At 39.5% G+C, this 18,251-nt stretch overlaps 2 protein-coding genes across 5 annotated transcripts; one reads left to right on the top strand and one right to left on the bottom strand.

Annotated features, from left to right (window-relative positions):
• Nucleotides 1–9,405: 9,405 nt before the first annotated feature.
• Nucleotides 9,406–14,500, bottom strand: LOC117593759 (inner centromere protein-like). 4 transcript variants are annotated; one of them, XM_034289936.1, is made up of 13 exons: nt 14,267–14,500; nt 13,873–14,009; nt 13,567–13,668; nt 13,344–13,409; nt 12,920–13,067; nt 12,340–12,383; nt 12,123–12,185; nt 11,815–11,901; nt 11,623–11,658; nt 11,091–11,235; nt 10,795–10,866; nt 10,550–10,577; nt 9,406–9,667 (listed from the first exon to the last, which is right to left on the bottom strand). In XM_034289936.1, exons 1-13 carry the CDS (start codon nt 14,478–14,480, stop codon nt 9,517–9,519), a joined length of 1,293 nt encoding a protein of 430 aa, XP_034145827.1. In that variant the 5' UTR covers nt 14,481–14,500; the 3' UTR covers nt 9,406–9,516. The 4 variants fall into 4 exon arrangements, with proteins under 4 accessions (XP_034145827.1, XP_034145826.1, XP_034145829.1 ...); XM_034289935.1 differs by having other exon boundaries at nt 9,410–9,667; nt 12,123–12,188; XM_034289938.1 differs by having other exon boundaries at nt 9,413–9,667; nt 12,123–12,188; nt 14,271–14,352.
• Nucleotides 14,501–14,611: 111 nt separating this feature from the next.
• Nucleotides 14,612–18,178, top strand: LOC117593758. Its single transcript, XM_034289934.1, has 4 exons — nt 14,612–14,714; nt 15,104–15,163; nt 15,244–15,301; nt 15,622–18,178. Exons 1-4 carry the CDS (start codon nt 14,632–14,634, stop codon nt 17,884–17,886), a joined length of 2,466 nt encoding a protein of 821 aa, XP_034145825.1. The 5' UTR covers nt 14,612–14,631; the 3' UTR covers nt 17,887–18,178.
• The last annotated feature ends 73 nt before the right edge of the window (nt 18,179–18,251 follow it).

Genomic DNA, 18,251 nt, shown 5'->3' with positions numbered 1-18,251 from the left:
TTTGTTTATTTGTGTGCTTGTGTATGTGTTGTTTTTTCTAAGAGAGATCCTCCAATCAATTGAGTCAGTGACGAGAAGCATCCGTCATGATGGGATATCAGCGTACGACAGGAATGACATGACAGATGACACGAACCCACAATCCATCAAACCACAGCAGAATCATGAGCCTGTGGCATCTTCCAGAGGGAGGGTTATTTTGCATATAAATAAGGAATAATGAATGCCTTATTCATAGAAACCCCATCTCATCGATGATCCAATTTAGTAAACAGTATAATCCAAACCGAAAACGTATCGAGCCCAGGCTATTGATGTCACTCAAGGATCAGGTTGCCCGCTGGATTAGAGCCTAAGGATTTATGAGCCAAGAGCTAACACTAATCATTATACCTAATGGATCAAAAACAACAGCTGCTTGTGGTTTATGAGAGATGTAAATGCAACCGCACAGTTCTTGAACTAACAGTCTTCAGTATGTGGCCACAGAGGACAACAATATCCCTGACATATACAGTCAGGGACACGGTACACGGAAGTCCAGAAAAAGCATAGAATGTGAGGACGCTTGGCAGGATACACAACATGAACTGGCATGGGACAAACAGAGGCGACAGGTCAAACACACAAAGGATAATCAGGGGAGCGAGGAACACCTGGTGGGAGAGAAGCACAACACCAGAACACGTGAAAGCTCGCAAGGAAAAGGCGCAGGGTGTGACAATATTACAAACTTACTGTACCATGGAAACGACCCAAGTCCCATTCAAGGCCCATGAACAGAAGAAAGCAACACTCCTTCCAAATGAAGCCTTTACACCAAGTATCATGTCTATATCCTACAGAACTTTAGCCTTCAAACTATTTCTCTTTTCAGCTCCACCTGTTTGTGTTCAAGGACCAATAGAGGTAAAAGCCCTGTGTTCTGTGCATACGTCAAGCCAATACAGTTAATAGATCGGACCCAAAAGATCCAGTAATTCAACCAGATTTGTGTCAATTTTCCTTTGTGTAGGGCACTCTGTAAGTAGCGGTTGTCCCCCTGGATTGCAGAGTGTTGCTTAACCAGGTTGCCTATCCGTTTTCTCCAGTTGTGTGTGGTAGTTCTGTTCAAAAGGTGGACTGTGGTCGATATTTGTTCTGCTGTGAGCTGGGCACCTCAGGTTCTAATGTGTTAACCCATCAGTTGACTGGCTTCTGGAATCGTCAGGTATAATCTTGATCTGCAACACAACCAGGAGGACTTTGGACAGGGACAGCAACGGGTCTTTCAAGCCTGGTTCTCCAGAGGTGTGGGCCAAGACCTCATGTCCTCCTGAAAGGAGGAGGAGACAAGGGAATATCAAGGAAAAAGGAAAAAGAGGGCATTCCTTAGATTTACAAGGATTTACGGTTAAGAACTGACTCTATTCCCCTGGCACAATAATATAGCAGCATAAAACCTTGGGGTTTAGACTGGGGGGTACAGTGACACTGTGGTCCTATCTGGGCCAGGCCCTGGACAGGGCTCAACAGGCAGGAAGTCAATCCACCCACAAGAGTGTACCCATAATGTTTTGTAATTCATTTTCTCTAGCTTAACTTTTGTTAAACACATCAACACTGGTCTTCATGTTGCAAGGATTAATTTTCCCAATAGTTCAACTCTGTCATTTGCATAATTGATGCAGAGGTTCCTTATGAAGGTGCTTTATTGTGCTCTGTGGGAGGAGTTAATGTAGCTAAGATAACGGGCTGTTGTTCTTCCTAGTCTGGCACAAATGAATGTGTAATCCTGTAGCACTCAAAACTTTTGACAGTAAGGAAATGCTCTGACATCTCTTATTTCACCAGTTTGACTCAGATTTGGTGCTGAAGGACCAAGGTTGCAGGCAAATCAAATGCACTGATTGCAAGTTAATGCAAAGTGGTTTGAAGGGAAAAAAGATTGATGTTGAAAGGTTACAAATGAGTATGTAATCTACCTATTCAGAAGAAAAATTATGAAAACTCTTTTTAATATGGAAATGGTCAAACACACCAAATTAATAGAGGTGCCTCTGGATATTTTCCACCATTACAAATTACTGTAATTTTTCAAAACCAGTTAAAGTTGCCTACATCCAGTATGGTTTTAGGGGCCTCCACCAGGCCTGGAGTTGTGGGCAGGTATTTGGGGTGAATGCCCGCTCAACAGAACCTCTATGCTCAATCCCAAAAAACATGGTTGAATGGAAATTACTTGGATTTATTTTAATATGTATATATATATTTTTTTTTTACCTATCAAATTTAAATACTTTGAATTGGAGTGGTAAAAAGGTGAGTCTGAACAGAGCCGAAACACACAATGGCCTTACTAAATTACTTGATTATATGTAGAATAAGCAATATGATTTTATTGTACTATGGAATAACACAATTTCTACCACAATGGTTTCATAGAGACATATACATTTTCAGTGCAACCCAATACTGTCCTTCAGTAATTACTGTCGGAAATGTACAACTCGTTTCCAAAAAAGGAAATGGGGTTGGACATTTCCGCTGCATAAAATGAAAATAGTACAAAGACATCATTTCAAATGTTGAAACTGAGAAATTGTAATGTTTTTGGAAAAATACATGCCCATTTCGAATTTGATGCCAGCAACACATTTAAAAAAAGGGGCATGTTTCCACTGTGTTGTGTCACCTCTACTTTTAACAATACTCTGTAAGCAGAGTTGGGGAGTAACATATTACAAAAAAAAATGTAACTGTAATATGTTACGTTACCAACTAAAATATTGTAATTTGAAAAAAGATATGATTATAGTAAGGAGAACAAATATTTGATACACTGCCGATTTTGCAGGTTTTCCCACTTACAAAGCATGTAGAAGTCTGTCATTTTTATCATAGGTACTCTTCAACTGTGAGAGATGGAATCTAAAACAAAAATCTGGAAAATCACATTGTATGATTTTTAAGTAACTAATTTGCATTTTATTGCATGACATAAGTATTTGATCACCTACCAACCAGTAAGAATTCCGGCTCTCACAGACCTGTTAGTTTTTCTTTAAGAAGCCCTCCTGTTCTCCACTCGTTACCTGCATTAACTGCACCGGAATTCTGTCCTAGTTCTTTGATGCCACTACCTTCAAGATAAAACATTATAAGGAATTTATCACGACATTTGAGGAGAACATTTTTTGGGAAGCACTTTGCCAAAGGATGATGATTTGATTTGACGCAGCCACCTCAACTCCGTCCATACAGATAGGCCATGTGATCCTGCTTTTGCATTGCATCTCATCAAATTGTGGTTATCATTGGCTGCTGACCGCATTGAATTTAAGATAAGAGTGCAAGTGTTTAATCACAGTTTATTTCTTTCATTTGCATTTTGAAAATCCATTGCCGGGGTCCCTAATAATCACAGGTTACCTTTACGGGGTAAAATGTATTTGTGTGCGGGATTTCACGATTGCAAAATGATTGCAAACGTGCATTCGCATGCCAGGGGCTTTTGCAACGTTTTGACAACGTTTGTGGTTGTGGAGCAAAACATCAGACTACTGCAGAGTTAGTTTACGCAAGTGAATTCCGTTTTTGGCCAGCTATGTAAACTAACATTGATTGATCCCGCGAAATGTATTCAATTGGTTATAGGCTATTCCTATTTGTTTTCTAATGCCTCTTAATATTAAAGTAATCTAAAAGTAATTCCAAGTAATCGGATTACGTTACTGAGTTTGATTAATCAAAAAATTTGGTTACTGATTACAAATGTGGACAGGTAACTTGTAACTGTAAAGGATAACATTTAAAAAGTAACCTACCCAGCCCCGTCTGTAAGTGATTGGGAACTGAGGAGACCAATTGCTTTAGTTTTGTGTTTTTCCATTCTTGCTTGATATAGGTTTTCAGGTGCTCAACAGTTAGAGGTCTCCTCTGCTGTATTTGTCATTTCATAATACGCCAAAGGTTTTCAATAGGGGACAGGTCTGGACTGCAGGCAGACTGAATTATTTTACTGAACTGATTAGTTCAGGCTCTGTCATAGAACGTGTTAAATCATATAAATACTTTGGTATCCAGGTAGATGAACATCTCTCCTTATATTACAGATTTGGTGAGGAAACTGAGATTTAAAATCGGTTTCTTTTCTAGAAACAATGTGTGTCTGTCCTTTCAGCATAGACTTGAAGTTGTTGAAGCTAACTTTGATCTCTTGTATATGCATGTATTGGCTTCAGTGTTGAGGCACTTGGATGCGGTCTCTCGCGCAACTCTTTGTTTTATAACGGGGGCCAAATTTCATATGCATCACTGTATTCTGTACTCTTTGGTTGGATGGGACTCCTTAATTTCCAGGAGGGCCAGACACTGGCTGATATTTTCTATACAGTTATAATGCACAACCTACTAAATAATCTCTCCTCTAAAATAACCTGGATTATTGGTGGTTATAAAACGTGCTTCAAGGATTGGTTAGCTTCGGATGTTCCCCAGGTGCATACAGAATTGGGTAAAACTGCTTTTGTGTATCATGCCCCTCGTTCGTGGAATGAGTTCCAAAAAAGACTTATACTTGATGTCTTGGTTTCGACTGGAAATTGTAGAGCTATTTCAAATGAACGTATTGGTGCTGAATGCAACAGTTTTGTGTTACTGTGTTTCTGTGTCAGTGGGATTTTTGTGGACAGGGCTCAGCTGTAAAAGAGACCTTGCAAGGTCTCAGTCTGACACTCTGTATAAATAAAGGAAATAACCAATAAACCAGGCAAGCCTAGTTCAGTCGGCCTGCAATAGGAAACGTTACTACCTTGAGATTCGAACCCAAATCACCCACCTCAAAGGCTGTGTCATTAACCACTACATCACAGATCTGTACACTTGCTGGGTGTCAGTATAGCCTCTTGTCTATAGCTATTTAATTTCATGGCATAAGAATTTATTTTTTTCTTTCTAGGCAAAACAATACTTTTTTCTTTTATTTGGGAATGATATTTATACAATAACTATCAATGAAGGCGAGGAAAACTAACTTTTTCCTCAAGTGATGAAAAGACTTGTGAATCGTGGAATCTACCACAAATAATTAATAAATGTCGTTGCTCTCAATAGATTCAAACGTAAGACATCCACATGAGAGGCTCTGCCTTGAACCACTACGCCACTGCATTACATGTTTCAGCAGTGTCTAGACTCCATTGAGAATTGTGACTAAAACTGACTAACATTTTTTATTAAGTTTACCTCCTCCACAAATAGCGTCTGTATTGCTTTTACGACTGGCTGTTTTAACAGCTTATTAGCAATAGGCTTACTAGTATCTACTAACTTCCTAGGAATAATCATAAGAATTCAGCAATTGCTAGCGTGACTGAAGATGACCTATTCCATGCCAGAAACAATCACAATATAACCATATAGTTTTGATTTTAGTCGTCGACACGGAATCATTCACAATGCGTACTTCGCTTAGCCTGCGAAGAGACACGAACTCGGGACCGATATTTCACAAGTCCGCTTCTCTAACCACTTTGCTTTTTAACAAGGGGTAGTCAGTCAGTCAGTAAAAGACATTTCCTCTTCTAAGCCGGCTCCGCTTACGTGGTCCGGTAAAAAAAAGGCTTTAATTACCATTATCCATGAAGGTAATGGTAATTAAAGCCTTGTCTTACACTTACTTTGTGCTGGCAGATGGCCTAGCGGTTTCAGAATCCGATCAGTAACTGAAAGAAAGGTGGTTAAATCCAATCTCAGAGCAGGCAATGTGAAAAAGCAGGAAGTTAGTGCTATAAATAAACAGATTTTCCGGTGCAAAACCATGTCACAAGTGAGAGTGGGAAGTCCCTCGTGTGACTGCTGGCAGTGTTTTTATGTGGTTGTGTGAATTAAATGAGGGTTAATGCTATAGTTTAAAATCCAAGCAAGAATTTGTACTTTAAGGCCAGACGAATAAAACAGTGATTTGAGTGCGTGTGGATTTCCGTATTGCTGGGTGTTAGAGGGTTGAAACATATTCTACTGCTTACATATTTTTTGTCGATTTGGCACAACTCACATGAATATGTGGCAATATATCACCACTGTTATTGCGATTGTCCAAAATGCCTTTTTTTCAAAACTAGGAGGTGGGGCTTGAGCCCTGCATCCCCTCCCCTCAGACCCATCATGTGCCCTTGTTGCCCATAGGTACCCGCATTCCATCTGCGTGCCACGCGTCATTCACTCAGACGGGCGTGCCATGCCCGCCAGCGCGACGTGCACCGCAGAAGCTAGCGGCTCGTTCCACGGCTTGCATTTATCTGGGGAGGCCCTTTTTGTAATTGCCCCTGTTGATTATAGTTCCAAAGTGACAGAAAAACTGTAAAACCGTCCATTTAATACAGCACACATAGCAGTTGTGGTGATTAAATGAATCAAGTGTACCTTGACTTCCTTGGCGACTTCTATTGCCCTTATTACTGCTGGTGCTGGCCAGACCGCTCCAACTGATCTGTGTCCGGGCTACCTTGATGACAGACACGGTAATGAATCGTCCAATTAGTCAGCCATTACTCTGTGCCACGAGGGAAGGGGCAGAGGGCTTGAACAGACAGATAATACGATTTGACATTATTAGACAGCACTTAGAGAAACCCCGCATCAAAACAGAGAGGAATAGGAAATTACTCCAAGAAAGTGCATCTCGAAACCTTTCATCTGAGTGGAGGCAGAGGGTTGAGGCAGCGCATTGACAGCTGGTTACACACTGCCTCTGAAAAGAAGACTTTGTTCCTGAATATTTGGTCAAAACAGAGCCATTATTTTTATGAAGGATAGTGTGTCCAAAAAAATACAACCTTTGTTCCCTTCTGTCCTAGTTCTTTACATTTCTTTCTCTTTTCTTTTTTTTTCCACTTTTTCTGTTTTGAACATCGTCCTTTCTATTCTCTCCTTAGGAAGAGAGTTTTTCAGCATTGGATGTTATTTAAATATACTCCAGGCAACAGACTCTACACAATGCGCTGCTTGTAGCTTGTGGGGATGGGGGGGGGGCAGTGTTTGGTTCTTGCATGAGGTAGTGAGTATAACAGCTTGTCCCTGGCTTTATAAAACACTCTGAACCACAGCAGGGAATCCATCAGTTTTCTAGTTCTGCTGTGGCGGGTTCTACAGGGGAAACGTGTGTGTGAGAGTGTGCTGACTACCGGCTCATCTATTTGTTCCATGCTTCAGTGAGTCCCTGTCATTTCAGCCAGATTGAGGGGTGAGAGGAAGGAAGGGAGTGCCTTCCACCAAGGGAACCCGTTTGGCACTCCAGATATTTGTGATATTTGATGTTACACCTGTATGGATCTGATTTCTTTTTTCATTTAAATAATGTTTTGTAAAGGTATACATGGAGAGTGTTTCTTTCTGCTGCATTGACCCTAACTTCTGCTGACTTCGTTTTTCAGCATATTATGCGCTATGCAGTACAATCATACACTTCCCCTTAAACTATGTAATATTCTCTGGCTCCCTTTGCTGCAGTTAGCCTGTATTGAATTAACAAACTACAGAGAAAATAAAGTTTTTAGAAATGTGCCCTAGTAAGCATTTTATCCTTAAGATTAACTCTTCTTTGAGCTGTCATTCCATTTTTGTAGGCCTAATGATGTATATAGAAATTGCATCGCACACATTATAACACACACACACACGTACACGCATTTTTTTTTTTTAAAATAGCACACATTCTGTGAAATTGTCTTTTCGATGCGTCTACACTACTTTGTATGCAGTCCACAAAAATGACAGCACTTTCATACAGTACATCTGCCACGGTAACGGCACTGGTTGGACGAGGGAAGTGGATTAAGTCGATTTCAGCACAGTCAGGAGGAGAAATCTCCTCTTTGGCCGAACGCTCTCATCTCCAACCTACTCCACTCTCCAAAGCACGTGGAGAAGCTCGGAATGATGGATGAAGGACTCAAGCGCAGGTCTCCAACTCGCTCACCAGTTGTTATGGGAACCATTTAAATCGTTGTTTCACTCCCTAGTGTCTTTGTAGCTAATGTCCCGGCAGATAACAAAACGACTGCAGGAAGAGCCTGCATTGCATTTTAACGGGGTGAAACTTTTCCAGTTTCCACCGCCATCGCAAAGGCTCTCATACTTTCCTCTTGTCGGAGAGACAATGTTAAAAAAGGTTGGAAGAGGAAAACATATGAGAAGTTATGGGGAGGGGGAGAAAGCCTCTTACTGTGAGATGCTCCACTTTCTTCACAATAATTCCTCACCTGCAGTCAGAGCGAATCTGCTATCTGAACTAGTGAAGAGGTCTCTGTCTGTCTGACAAGGAGCGATAGACTCTAGGACAGCACAGGCGATTAAATTGCCTCCTGCTCCCAGTTTGCTGTGGTAAAACTCATCAAGATAGATGAAAGGTACAAGCATGCAGTTCATCGTATCGCTCGCTATGCGATTTATTTTGAAAATAACATCTGTGGCTTTCAAGAGCCGGAGGACGATCTCTTCTCCAAAAATAAACATGTCCCTAGGTTATCCCAGTCCTGGACTGAAATTTAAAAATTAGACTTAATGAATGCTTCAGAGGCTCTAGCTCTTATCTGTCAAGCCACATAGTCTGCTTTGGATTGGTGTTCATTGACAAGTACAGACAGGTACAGACTTCCTTACTTTGCAGGTAAGGCCAACCACGTCTTACATTTTAATTACATTACAGATTGAATTAAATAGTGGGGTTCGAGAATAATTGGAAGGGAACAAGAATGTAGAGCAAGGAGGAAATTATCTCTTCTGTGCATGACTGAGTCCGTAATTAATTTAACGGAATAAAACTTTCTTTATGACTTTTTTATTTTTTCTTATGAAAAAATCCTCCATTAGAAAACCTTCAGTATACCATGAGGAAAAGATGTGCGGTTAGTGCTTTAATGATACAGCGCACTGACTTTATGGGAATTAATAATACTTCTCTGTTTAAAATGGAACATGTATCAAAATGAAATTGCACTTTCATCTCAGTAGTTAATATTTCACTGTGTGCGCCCACATGGAAATAACCTATATAAACATATATGTTTAAATATAGGTTTTGATATATGTTTTTAATATATGTGACATATATAAAATTGGCCGTTTTCCTATATTATATGTACATATATACACATATATGTACATATATGGGTACATATATGTACCTATATGGGTACATATATGCACGTTTATATGTGTGCATATATGTACACATATATGCACATATGTGTACATATATACGGGCTTATATGTACCTATATAGGTACATATATGCACGTATATATGTACCCATATATGCACATATGTGTACATATATGGGTACATATATACGTGCATACATGTACCTATATAGGTACATATATGCAAGTATATATGGGTGCATATATGCATGTATATATGCACCTATATGTTTACCTATATATTAGTAAAATTATTAAAATCCATAGCTACTATGCAACATAAATAAAAGCCCAAAATGTAGAAATGTACATTTATTTATTTACTTAAGAACAATCAAATAGAACAAGAACAAAAACAAGACAAAAAACTGAATAGAAAAAAAAAACTATTTATCTTGTTGATCTTCTCAGCTCCGTGAGCTTTGAATTGATAGATGTGCCTATCTGCCCTCGGCTGGCTGCCGGCCACTTCTTCAATGTAGCATCTAGAGAAGACAAAAATAATTAGACAGTATAATAATAATATAGTGCTTCATCAGGAACCCAAAGTGCTTACAGTACAGCTGCGACTGGAGACATATTTTGGATAAAGGGCTGACCATAATAAAAAATGTGTCATGTAAACACGTCAATTGGAAGATTCTGATTGGATTCTGCTAAATCTGAAAGAAATTCTGATTGGAAACATCACCCCCCCTTTTTGGGGGGGGGGGCATTGTTCTTTCATATGCACACGTCCGTCATGGGAACTGCATTGTTAACAGTCACACAGTCAATCATGTGCATCCAAAGCAGAGAAAATTCATGGATAGGAAAAATGTTGCCACTCCCGAGTTTTTTGTTTAGCTTAAAACACAGGTGAAGTACAACTTCTGCAGTTGTTTTAGGGAAATTAAGACCGCTCTGCGGATGTCAAAATGCTATTATTCTGAATAAGGCTTGGTGCATGTTTATGCACGTCATGATTAGATTATTTGTTTCCATGTAAACAGATTCAGATATTCTAATCCCTCAAATTTTTTATCTGATGTAAGAAACTTTGCACATGTAAACATATCTAGTTGTCAATGGGCTGCACTTTTATAGCATTTTCCTGCACCCCCAAAATACATTACAATGTCCACCATTCACACACACATTCCACCCGCGAGCTGCCATGCTAGATTTACTCGAAGAGCAATAAGATCAAGCAATAAAATCAAGCAAATCAATTACCGGTATAGACAAAATAAGGCACAAACACAGGACAGAGGGGATTAAGGTGAAGGAGGGGTGAATATGATTATTTAAGAACACTTCAGACGACAACAATATGCCATGAGGTTATTTGCAACACTATATGTTCTACAAAATAGAAGACTACACACCTTACAGCGCAATACCCCAGCAATGTGGCTTTAGAAGAGGAAAGGTAGGATCAAGAAGTCAGAAAGCGATGAATTAGTATTAAAGGTGCCAAGCAGATACAGTAACAATAATTGGTGCCCTACTTTATGCAGTCTCCATTGATGCCTAATAAATATTGATACAAGTAGGCTATGGTTAAAGTGGTGAACTTATAAAGTCTTAAAAGTTTGGTTTTCCCTTCTCAATGCATTATGCATTTACTCACCAATAATGGCTGCCTTTTTAATTTGGTCAAGTGCGACCAGCTGCTCCCCATCCCCTCTGGTTGGCTTCCCACCTTAAAGTAATATTTCAAAATTATTATGAAAGGGGTGTAAAATGAAGGTGGAGAAAGCAAGAGTTTTTTTTATATACACATCATGTTTTCTTGAGGTGCAAGGAAATACAAAAATGCCAAGTAAAAAAGCGATGGTATGCCCGCACACACATAATTTATTCCACAGAATATGACTGTTTTTTTTTTTCAAGGACAGAAGAGATTAGGAACATGTTGTTTTGTACCATTCAGGTTGCTTTTCAGCAAAGTCTCCAAATCAAAGGTGCCCAGCAGGAGATTCCGCACCATGGCAGTAGCAGAGGGGGCAAGGCGGGCTGCTTTCCACGCTTCTGCCTGGCAAAACACCCCAGAGCCCTTTATAACTTCCATCTGAAAAATAATTTCACATCACAATATACATTTATTGGCAATTTTTAGAAACTTTTTCATGTTTCATATTGATTCTTATGCTTAGCTTCCCAATAGTTAATAGGTTTTTATGTATAAATGCAGATTAATGATATGTATAAATGCAGATGAATGATAAAGAAATGAAACAAATTAATCACTGCCCAAAACGTTATTAAAGGAGAGAAGGAGGAGGACAGGGTGGGGGGAAAGGAGGAGGTTGGATGGAGAGTAGGGAAGGAGAAAAGACAGTGGGTGGAGAGGAGTGAAGGGGGGCAGGAGGAGAGGATGATTGTCACTTATAACACTAATTGGCTCCTACAAAGCACACAGTTTATACCCATCCTTACTACATAATATGTTATTCACCTGTGTTTTCGCTGAGGTCTCAGCTGTTGCTGCAGTCTTGTTAGAGAAGAAAAACATTGTTAAACTCTTCAACAATTTTATAAATATGGGGCAAGTAAATTACATATTACCACTAACTATCCCAACATAAAAATCCCTATAGCTCAGTTGGAGCCTTAAGTAAAATCTGAGGTATAAAAGGGTTACACACACCTGTGGTGTCTCTCGAAAGCGCTCAGTCACCATGGGACTTTCTTTAAAGGGCTCGCTGTCCTCTGGGCTCTGTCTCCTCTCTGGAGTCTTAGAGAAGAAAGAAACATAGTAAAACTCAACAATTTCTATTCATCCAAGCAAGCCACTATAGATTCTTATTTACAGGGGGGCTTGAAAAACATTAAACATGCCAATAAATTAAAGTTACATGCAAAAGTAATCAGCCAAACATAATAAAAATCCATATAGCTCTGTTTGAGTAACAAGTAAAATAAATAAATAAATAAAAATGCAAGGGGGTTACTCACCGGTTGCATTTCTCCAAAAGTCGAGAAGGAGGAATCTAGATCCTCCACAGGAGTCCTTCCAGTCTTCTTCATAGAAGAAAAATATAGTTATTCTCTTAAATAAATTAAAGTGTAAATACATAAAAAATTAACACTATCAATCAGCCCAACATCACAAGTCTCTCCAGTTCTGCTTGAGAAACAATTTTAAAAAGCAATGAAAATCAGAGGAACTTACCTTTTGAGCAATAATGGCGATGTCACTTTTCATTTGAGGGATTTCTAGAAAGAGGTTATATAAAGAAAAAACTATAATTACAATCACTAGATCAAAATAGCACCCAGCAACTCAGTGCCCTTACTCTTCGAAAGACATTTCCTGCAGGTGTGAACTCAAGCTAAAACCCTCCAAAGCCCATTGATAAGGCTCTGCATAGGAAACCTGGTTGTGAACGCAATTTTCTTTCTCCAATTTCTCCCAAATTCTAATTCCCCAGGGTTTTTTTCTGGAGCCGATTGCCTTCTTGAGCCGTTGAAGGCAGAAAAGCATCATTTATTCTCATGAACTGTATGTTCTCTAGGCCATGACTTTTGTTAACCCTCTACAAATTCCTCCAGAAAGAGACAAATAAATATAAATCTAATTTGAATCTTATCAACGGCTATATGAGCACACACACTACCTCACCAGCTAACAACATATTTTGCCAAACACGTGTTTCAGCCCATAACATTTCTAAGTTTACACTTCTCTGCCACCGCAATATCCATCTCCAGAAAAAACCTTGCTAATAAATATAAAAATTAGGAATACTTACGATTGATGATAATGTCTTTCAGACGTGCATTTTCATTTTTAAGAGAATGGACTTCATTTCTCAACTCCTGCAAATTTCTTTGCATTTGGTCAAGTTTCCTTCTCTCCCACATCTGTTCATCCAGGTGTTTTCTAAATTCAGCAGCTGTCTACGAGAAAGAGACAGAGAGAAGAACAACAGCTAATTGTTATATAACTTATTTTGTAAATGGTTGATTCTGATTGGCTGGGAGGATGTCACGAGAGGTGTAAGAGGAAGGTGGCAAGAAGTCTAGGGCAGAAGTCCCTCCACTTGGCTATATGTAACTGGTTGTCCGGCCTCCTGGTGGTTATTCCTTACTTAAAACATGAAACTTCCTCATCTTGTATGTCATGTAATGTATGTATGTAATACACCACACAATGGATGTCATCATTTAGGCTACCTTTTTCTTAGAGGGTGGTACTATGTCCTCTTCATCCCCAATACGCTCCTCCTCTTCGCTGGCCCGCTGGGAGGGAGAGAGAAAGAGAGAGGACAAAGTTGCCTACTGTGCCGGTGTCATACCTTGTTACAGCTACTGGTAATGCACTTTATTATAAAAGTCTTACTTATCTTTACTGTATTGCAATGTAACAACACACACTGGATGCAGACTGGTAGTGTACCTTGTTCTTTGAAGGCCTGTCATGACGCGCCTCATCCTCCTCCTCCTCCTCCTCCTTCTCCTCGTGGTTGTATTTAGAAGGACATCTCTTTTTATTGTCAACCTTGACAGAGAGAAACAGACTGACTTTTAGCCCAACTCTTATTAACTTACGTTACACCACCTTGCACATACATCTTGTCAACAAAGCACATGAAATCATCATAGATGACACAATTACAAACCTACACACATGCCTACACATTAAGAAACAAGAGAGAGAGGGGGAGATCATATAAGTAAAGCACCAATTGGTGCAGTCAGTTACCCTTTTCTTTGAAGCCTTCTCAGTCTGCCCCTGATCACGGTACTTTGAGTTTGGGATGTGAGGACGTTTTGTTTGCTGTGTGACTTCTTTCTCCATCTCGATCCCACGCAGTTTAATTTGGAGAGTTTTTTCAAATTCTGGTGCAATAAAATTAAAATGTTATCATGAACTGCAAACGTTTGTCTAATCATGCTTAACGTTACCAAATCTAACATTAGTCCCAATTGGACTTCGCTTACATTAGCAAATTATGTAGCTAACATGAGCCAGAAAGCGAAGCTATTGCTAACCAGGGACCTAGCAAGATCCATTTTAGACTTCTTTAAGAGCGAGAAAAAACATTAAATGTGGTATGTAACTACATAACGTCAGATAAAGTTAGCATGTAACATACTTGCCACGTCAATAATTCTTGCTCGGTGCACCGGCCAGGGTTGGCGGCCTTTTCGCCATTCCACCAGCTTCTCGTTTTTTTCAGTCCTTTCAAGAAAATTTTTTACTGAAAAATTCCGGACACAGTCGAGAGCCAAAATACTATGGGCCCCTCTATCCTCACCCTCAGTCCATTCAAGTAGGACATAGCGGATCTCCAACGCTGATATCGCCATTTTTACGCCCAGCCGTTATCTTTCGGCGCGAAAGATAGTGTGCTGGGCCGCATGCGGATGACGTCATCAACTACGCGACGCTGTAGCGGCTGATCGGTGGCAGCAGAGTGGAGAAATGCAATTTAGACGCAATTAAAGAAAAGCAATAGATATGGATCCAGTACGTTACAAAAGGTACCTCGTTGACGACGAAGCACCCGTTCCAGAAAGAACAAAGAGAAGACGTAAACGAAAGTAAGTCTTGTAACAAAACGTACTAGAAGCTAGCTAGCTAAATTAGCCAGCTAACAAAGCTACCAGCTACAGATAATTTCCTTTACCATGTAAACGCATGTGGCATAATTCCCCTTAATGTATGTTAAGTATGTTTGTATAAAGGTAAAATGTATCTTTCCATGTCCACTGTACCTTTCCATGTCCAAAGTAAATAAATAAAGAAAACTGTTCAAGTTGGAACTCTAGCCAGGAAAATATTTCACTTTGTGTGTTTTGAATCTACAGTCTTAAAGGTTTCACCTCATGAATGGAATTTTCCTGCTTGGACTTAATCAATCAGTCATATCAATCCTATTATATTGAGTGATGCATGAAGTGTTTTAACATTACCACAACATTTTTGTTAGGGACATTTCTGAAGATATGGGTGATGATGAAGAAGCTGTGGCCTCTTCTTCTACAACTCAGTAAGTAGAAAACACGCACACCAAATTAAATACCAAATTAAAAAACCTACATATTTCTTGCTGAATGATTTTTATTTTAGGTATCTCACCCAAGAGGACAATCAAGATGACCCGGTGTCTACTGCTTCTGATGACACAGTAAGTGGCTAAAAATGGCAAAAATATTAAAGTTAGGTGTTTTTTGTTTTGTTCGTGCATGTGCATGTGCATGCACACTAGTTAATGTAAATCATCATAGATAATTCCACAACCCAATTCTTCCTGATGTTGCTTAAAGTGTCAGAAAAATATACATGTGGACAAAAGGGGGCATAAAATTAATTTGGAGAAGACTGTTAAAAAAATAAACAAAGACACTTGAGCCTTCAAATGCAAGTGGTTACCAACCACATGAAATGGTACATTTGTATGAGTCTGTGCAAATTTGGGATTGCTAATCCAATGTTTTAAATTCACAGATGAACCAACCCATACCTGGCCCTAGCTCTTCACCTGGGGAAGCAGTAGAGGAACATCTAGAAGACCCCACAAGTCCAACTTTAGACCAGAAACCAACAAAAGAACAGGTGGAACTCCTGCTGCTGGCATTAAAACTCAAACACGGATTAACAAATAGAGCCTTGGAGGACATCATGCATCTTATCAACTTTATTGCTGGTCCTGGTGGGGAATTGGTTAGTGGCTCAAAGTACCTTTTCTACAAAGCATTTGATTCAGTGAAAGACATATTAGAAGTACATTATGTGTGCAAGAGTTGCAAGGTAAGCATGCAGGAAGGTCCCTTTAATGTCAAGTGCCCAGTCTGTGACCAGGACACATCAAAAGCGCATGCACAAAAAGACCAGTGTTTTTTGTACTTGCCACTAAAATACCAAATTAAAAAACTGCTTGAGGACCACCAATTAGGGAAACACCTGAAACACCGCTTTGAGAAGAAGGATGCCTCCATCAAAGATATACATGATGGACATTTATACAAAAAACTATCACCCCTTGCATCACCAGACAGCATATCACTGACTTTCAACTGTGATGGAGTGCCAGTGCACAAATCAAACACAAAAAGTTTGTGGCCAATTTTGTGTACTATTAATGAACTGCCAATACAGCTACGTGCAAAACATGTTATGCTTTGTGGCCTGTGGTTTGGTCAAAACAAACCAAATATGAACACTTACATGAAACCATTTGTCGATGAATGCATAGAGTTGTACTCTAATGGTCTTATATGGGAAAGTGAAAGTGGGGAAATTGTCACAAGTAAAGTACTGCTTACTACCATGGTGGCAGATTCAGTTGCTCGGCCACTGATTCAGAACTTTAAACAGTTTAATGGTGAGTTTGGGTGTTCTTTTTGTATGCAGAAAGGAACAAGTGTGTTAAAACGCAGGGGGCGTGTAAGGGCTTATCCCTATGAAAAAGCAGAGTTGAGGAATCCCTCCCAGACTGATGATCTGGTGGAAGAGGCTCTTGCTGGAAACCCCACTAAGGGAGTGAAAGGGCCTAGTATTTTGTCTTGTCTACCTGATTTTAATATCATTGATGGCTGTGTTCCAGATTATATGCACAGTGTGCTGCTGGGTGTAGCAAGAAGCATCACCACGCTGTGGTTTCATTCTGAAAACAACCAATCGCCATGGTATATCGGACACTCAACAGAACAGATTGATGACATTTTAACTTCTATTAAACCCCCCTGTAATGTTTCCCGTGTCCCCCGCTCAGTGAAAGAGAAAAAGTTCTGGAAGGCACACGAGTGGAACATGTGGTTGTTTTATTACAGCATACCAACATTGAAAGGGGTCTTACCTGAAAAATATCTGAAGCACTGGTTTAAGTTGGTAAAGGGGGTTTCTCTTCTACTCGGTGAGAATATATCACCACTGCACATATCAGAATCTGAGGGGTTGCTAACAGAGTTTGTTCAGGAAATGGAGACCCTTTATGGGATCAATAATGTCACTTTCAATGTACATTTGTGCCTTCATCTGCCCAATACTGTGAGGAACTGGGGTCCCCTCTGGGCACAGTCTGCATTTGTGTTTGAGTCATACAATGGGATCATTTTAGATATGATAAAGAGCAGCCAGGGAGTTTCTCTGCAGATAATGAAAACAGTTTGGCTACAGTTTGCATTTCCATCATTTTCCCAAAAAACCATGGTGGCAGCTTCTGATGATTACTTAGCTCTCTTAGAGTCTTTTTCAGTTGAGAAAAAAATGGTGCAGGAAGTAAGTCGCTGTCATGGTGTTACATCTCTGGGTAGGCCTAAAATTTGTATGATCAGAAATGATGATTTTCTGGCCTTGAACAGCATCAGCAACCTTGAAAATAGAGTCACTGTGAAGTATTTTTGCAGAGTAGTGGTTAATCTTGAAATAGTTCATTCACAAAACTACTCGCGTACTTTTCGGAGAAACTCGTACACTGTCATTCTTTCTGATCGAGAGGAAAGTATTTTCTCTGTGAAGACATTCATTGTCTGTGATCTGGGGCAGGGGGAGACATGTTATGCAGTGGGGAAGTACTACCAAAAAGTGAAACAGGACATCTGCGGTCAATTTAAGAATCCTTGTTATTTCATCCCTGTAGGGAAATGTCTGGGGCCTTTAGTTGCTATACAAGCATCTCAGATAAAAGAAAAGTGTCTGTTTGTTAAAACTGTGAACAGAAATGTTGACATTGTCTTCAAATTCATTAACCACAGTGAAATGCTCAGATAGATGTGGGATGATGATGATTACCTGAATGTATGTTCTATGTACTTTTCTTTTGTTAGTTTTTTTGCTACATTCAGACTGTAATGACCTTTCAGCCATATTCTGGAAAATGCATTAAGACAATACAGAAAACATTGCATTTGGTGGATGTAACGGTGAATGTGTGGATGTGTATGAGCTGTAATGTGAATCTGGAAGTGACTTGAAATTGGAAAAAAGGCTTGATTGACAAAAATAAAAAAAACACAAACCATTTTGTTATACATTTCCTTCTTTTCCACTATTTTCATACAAGAAAGAATTGACCTTGTAAATGTTTCAGGAAAACGTGTAGACATCATAGCTTTCCATCTCCTCTCACTTAAGTG

Source organism: Esox lucius, chromosome 22 (assembly GCF_011004845.1).
Source record: "Esox lucius isolate fEsoLuc1 chromosome 22, fEsoLuc1.pri, whole genome shotgun sequence".
NCBI classification, from domain to species: Eukaryota; Metazoa; Chordata; class Actinopteri; order Esociformes; family Esocidae; genus Esox; species Esox lucius.
Note: the sequence above shows the minus strand (reverse complement) of the source record. Positions and strands in the feature narration are given on the sequence as shown.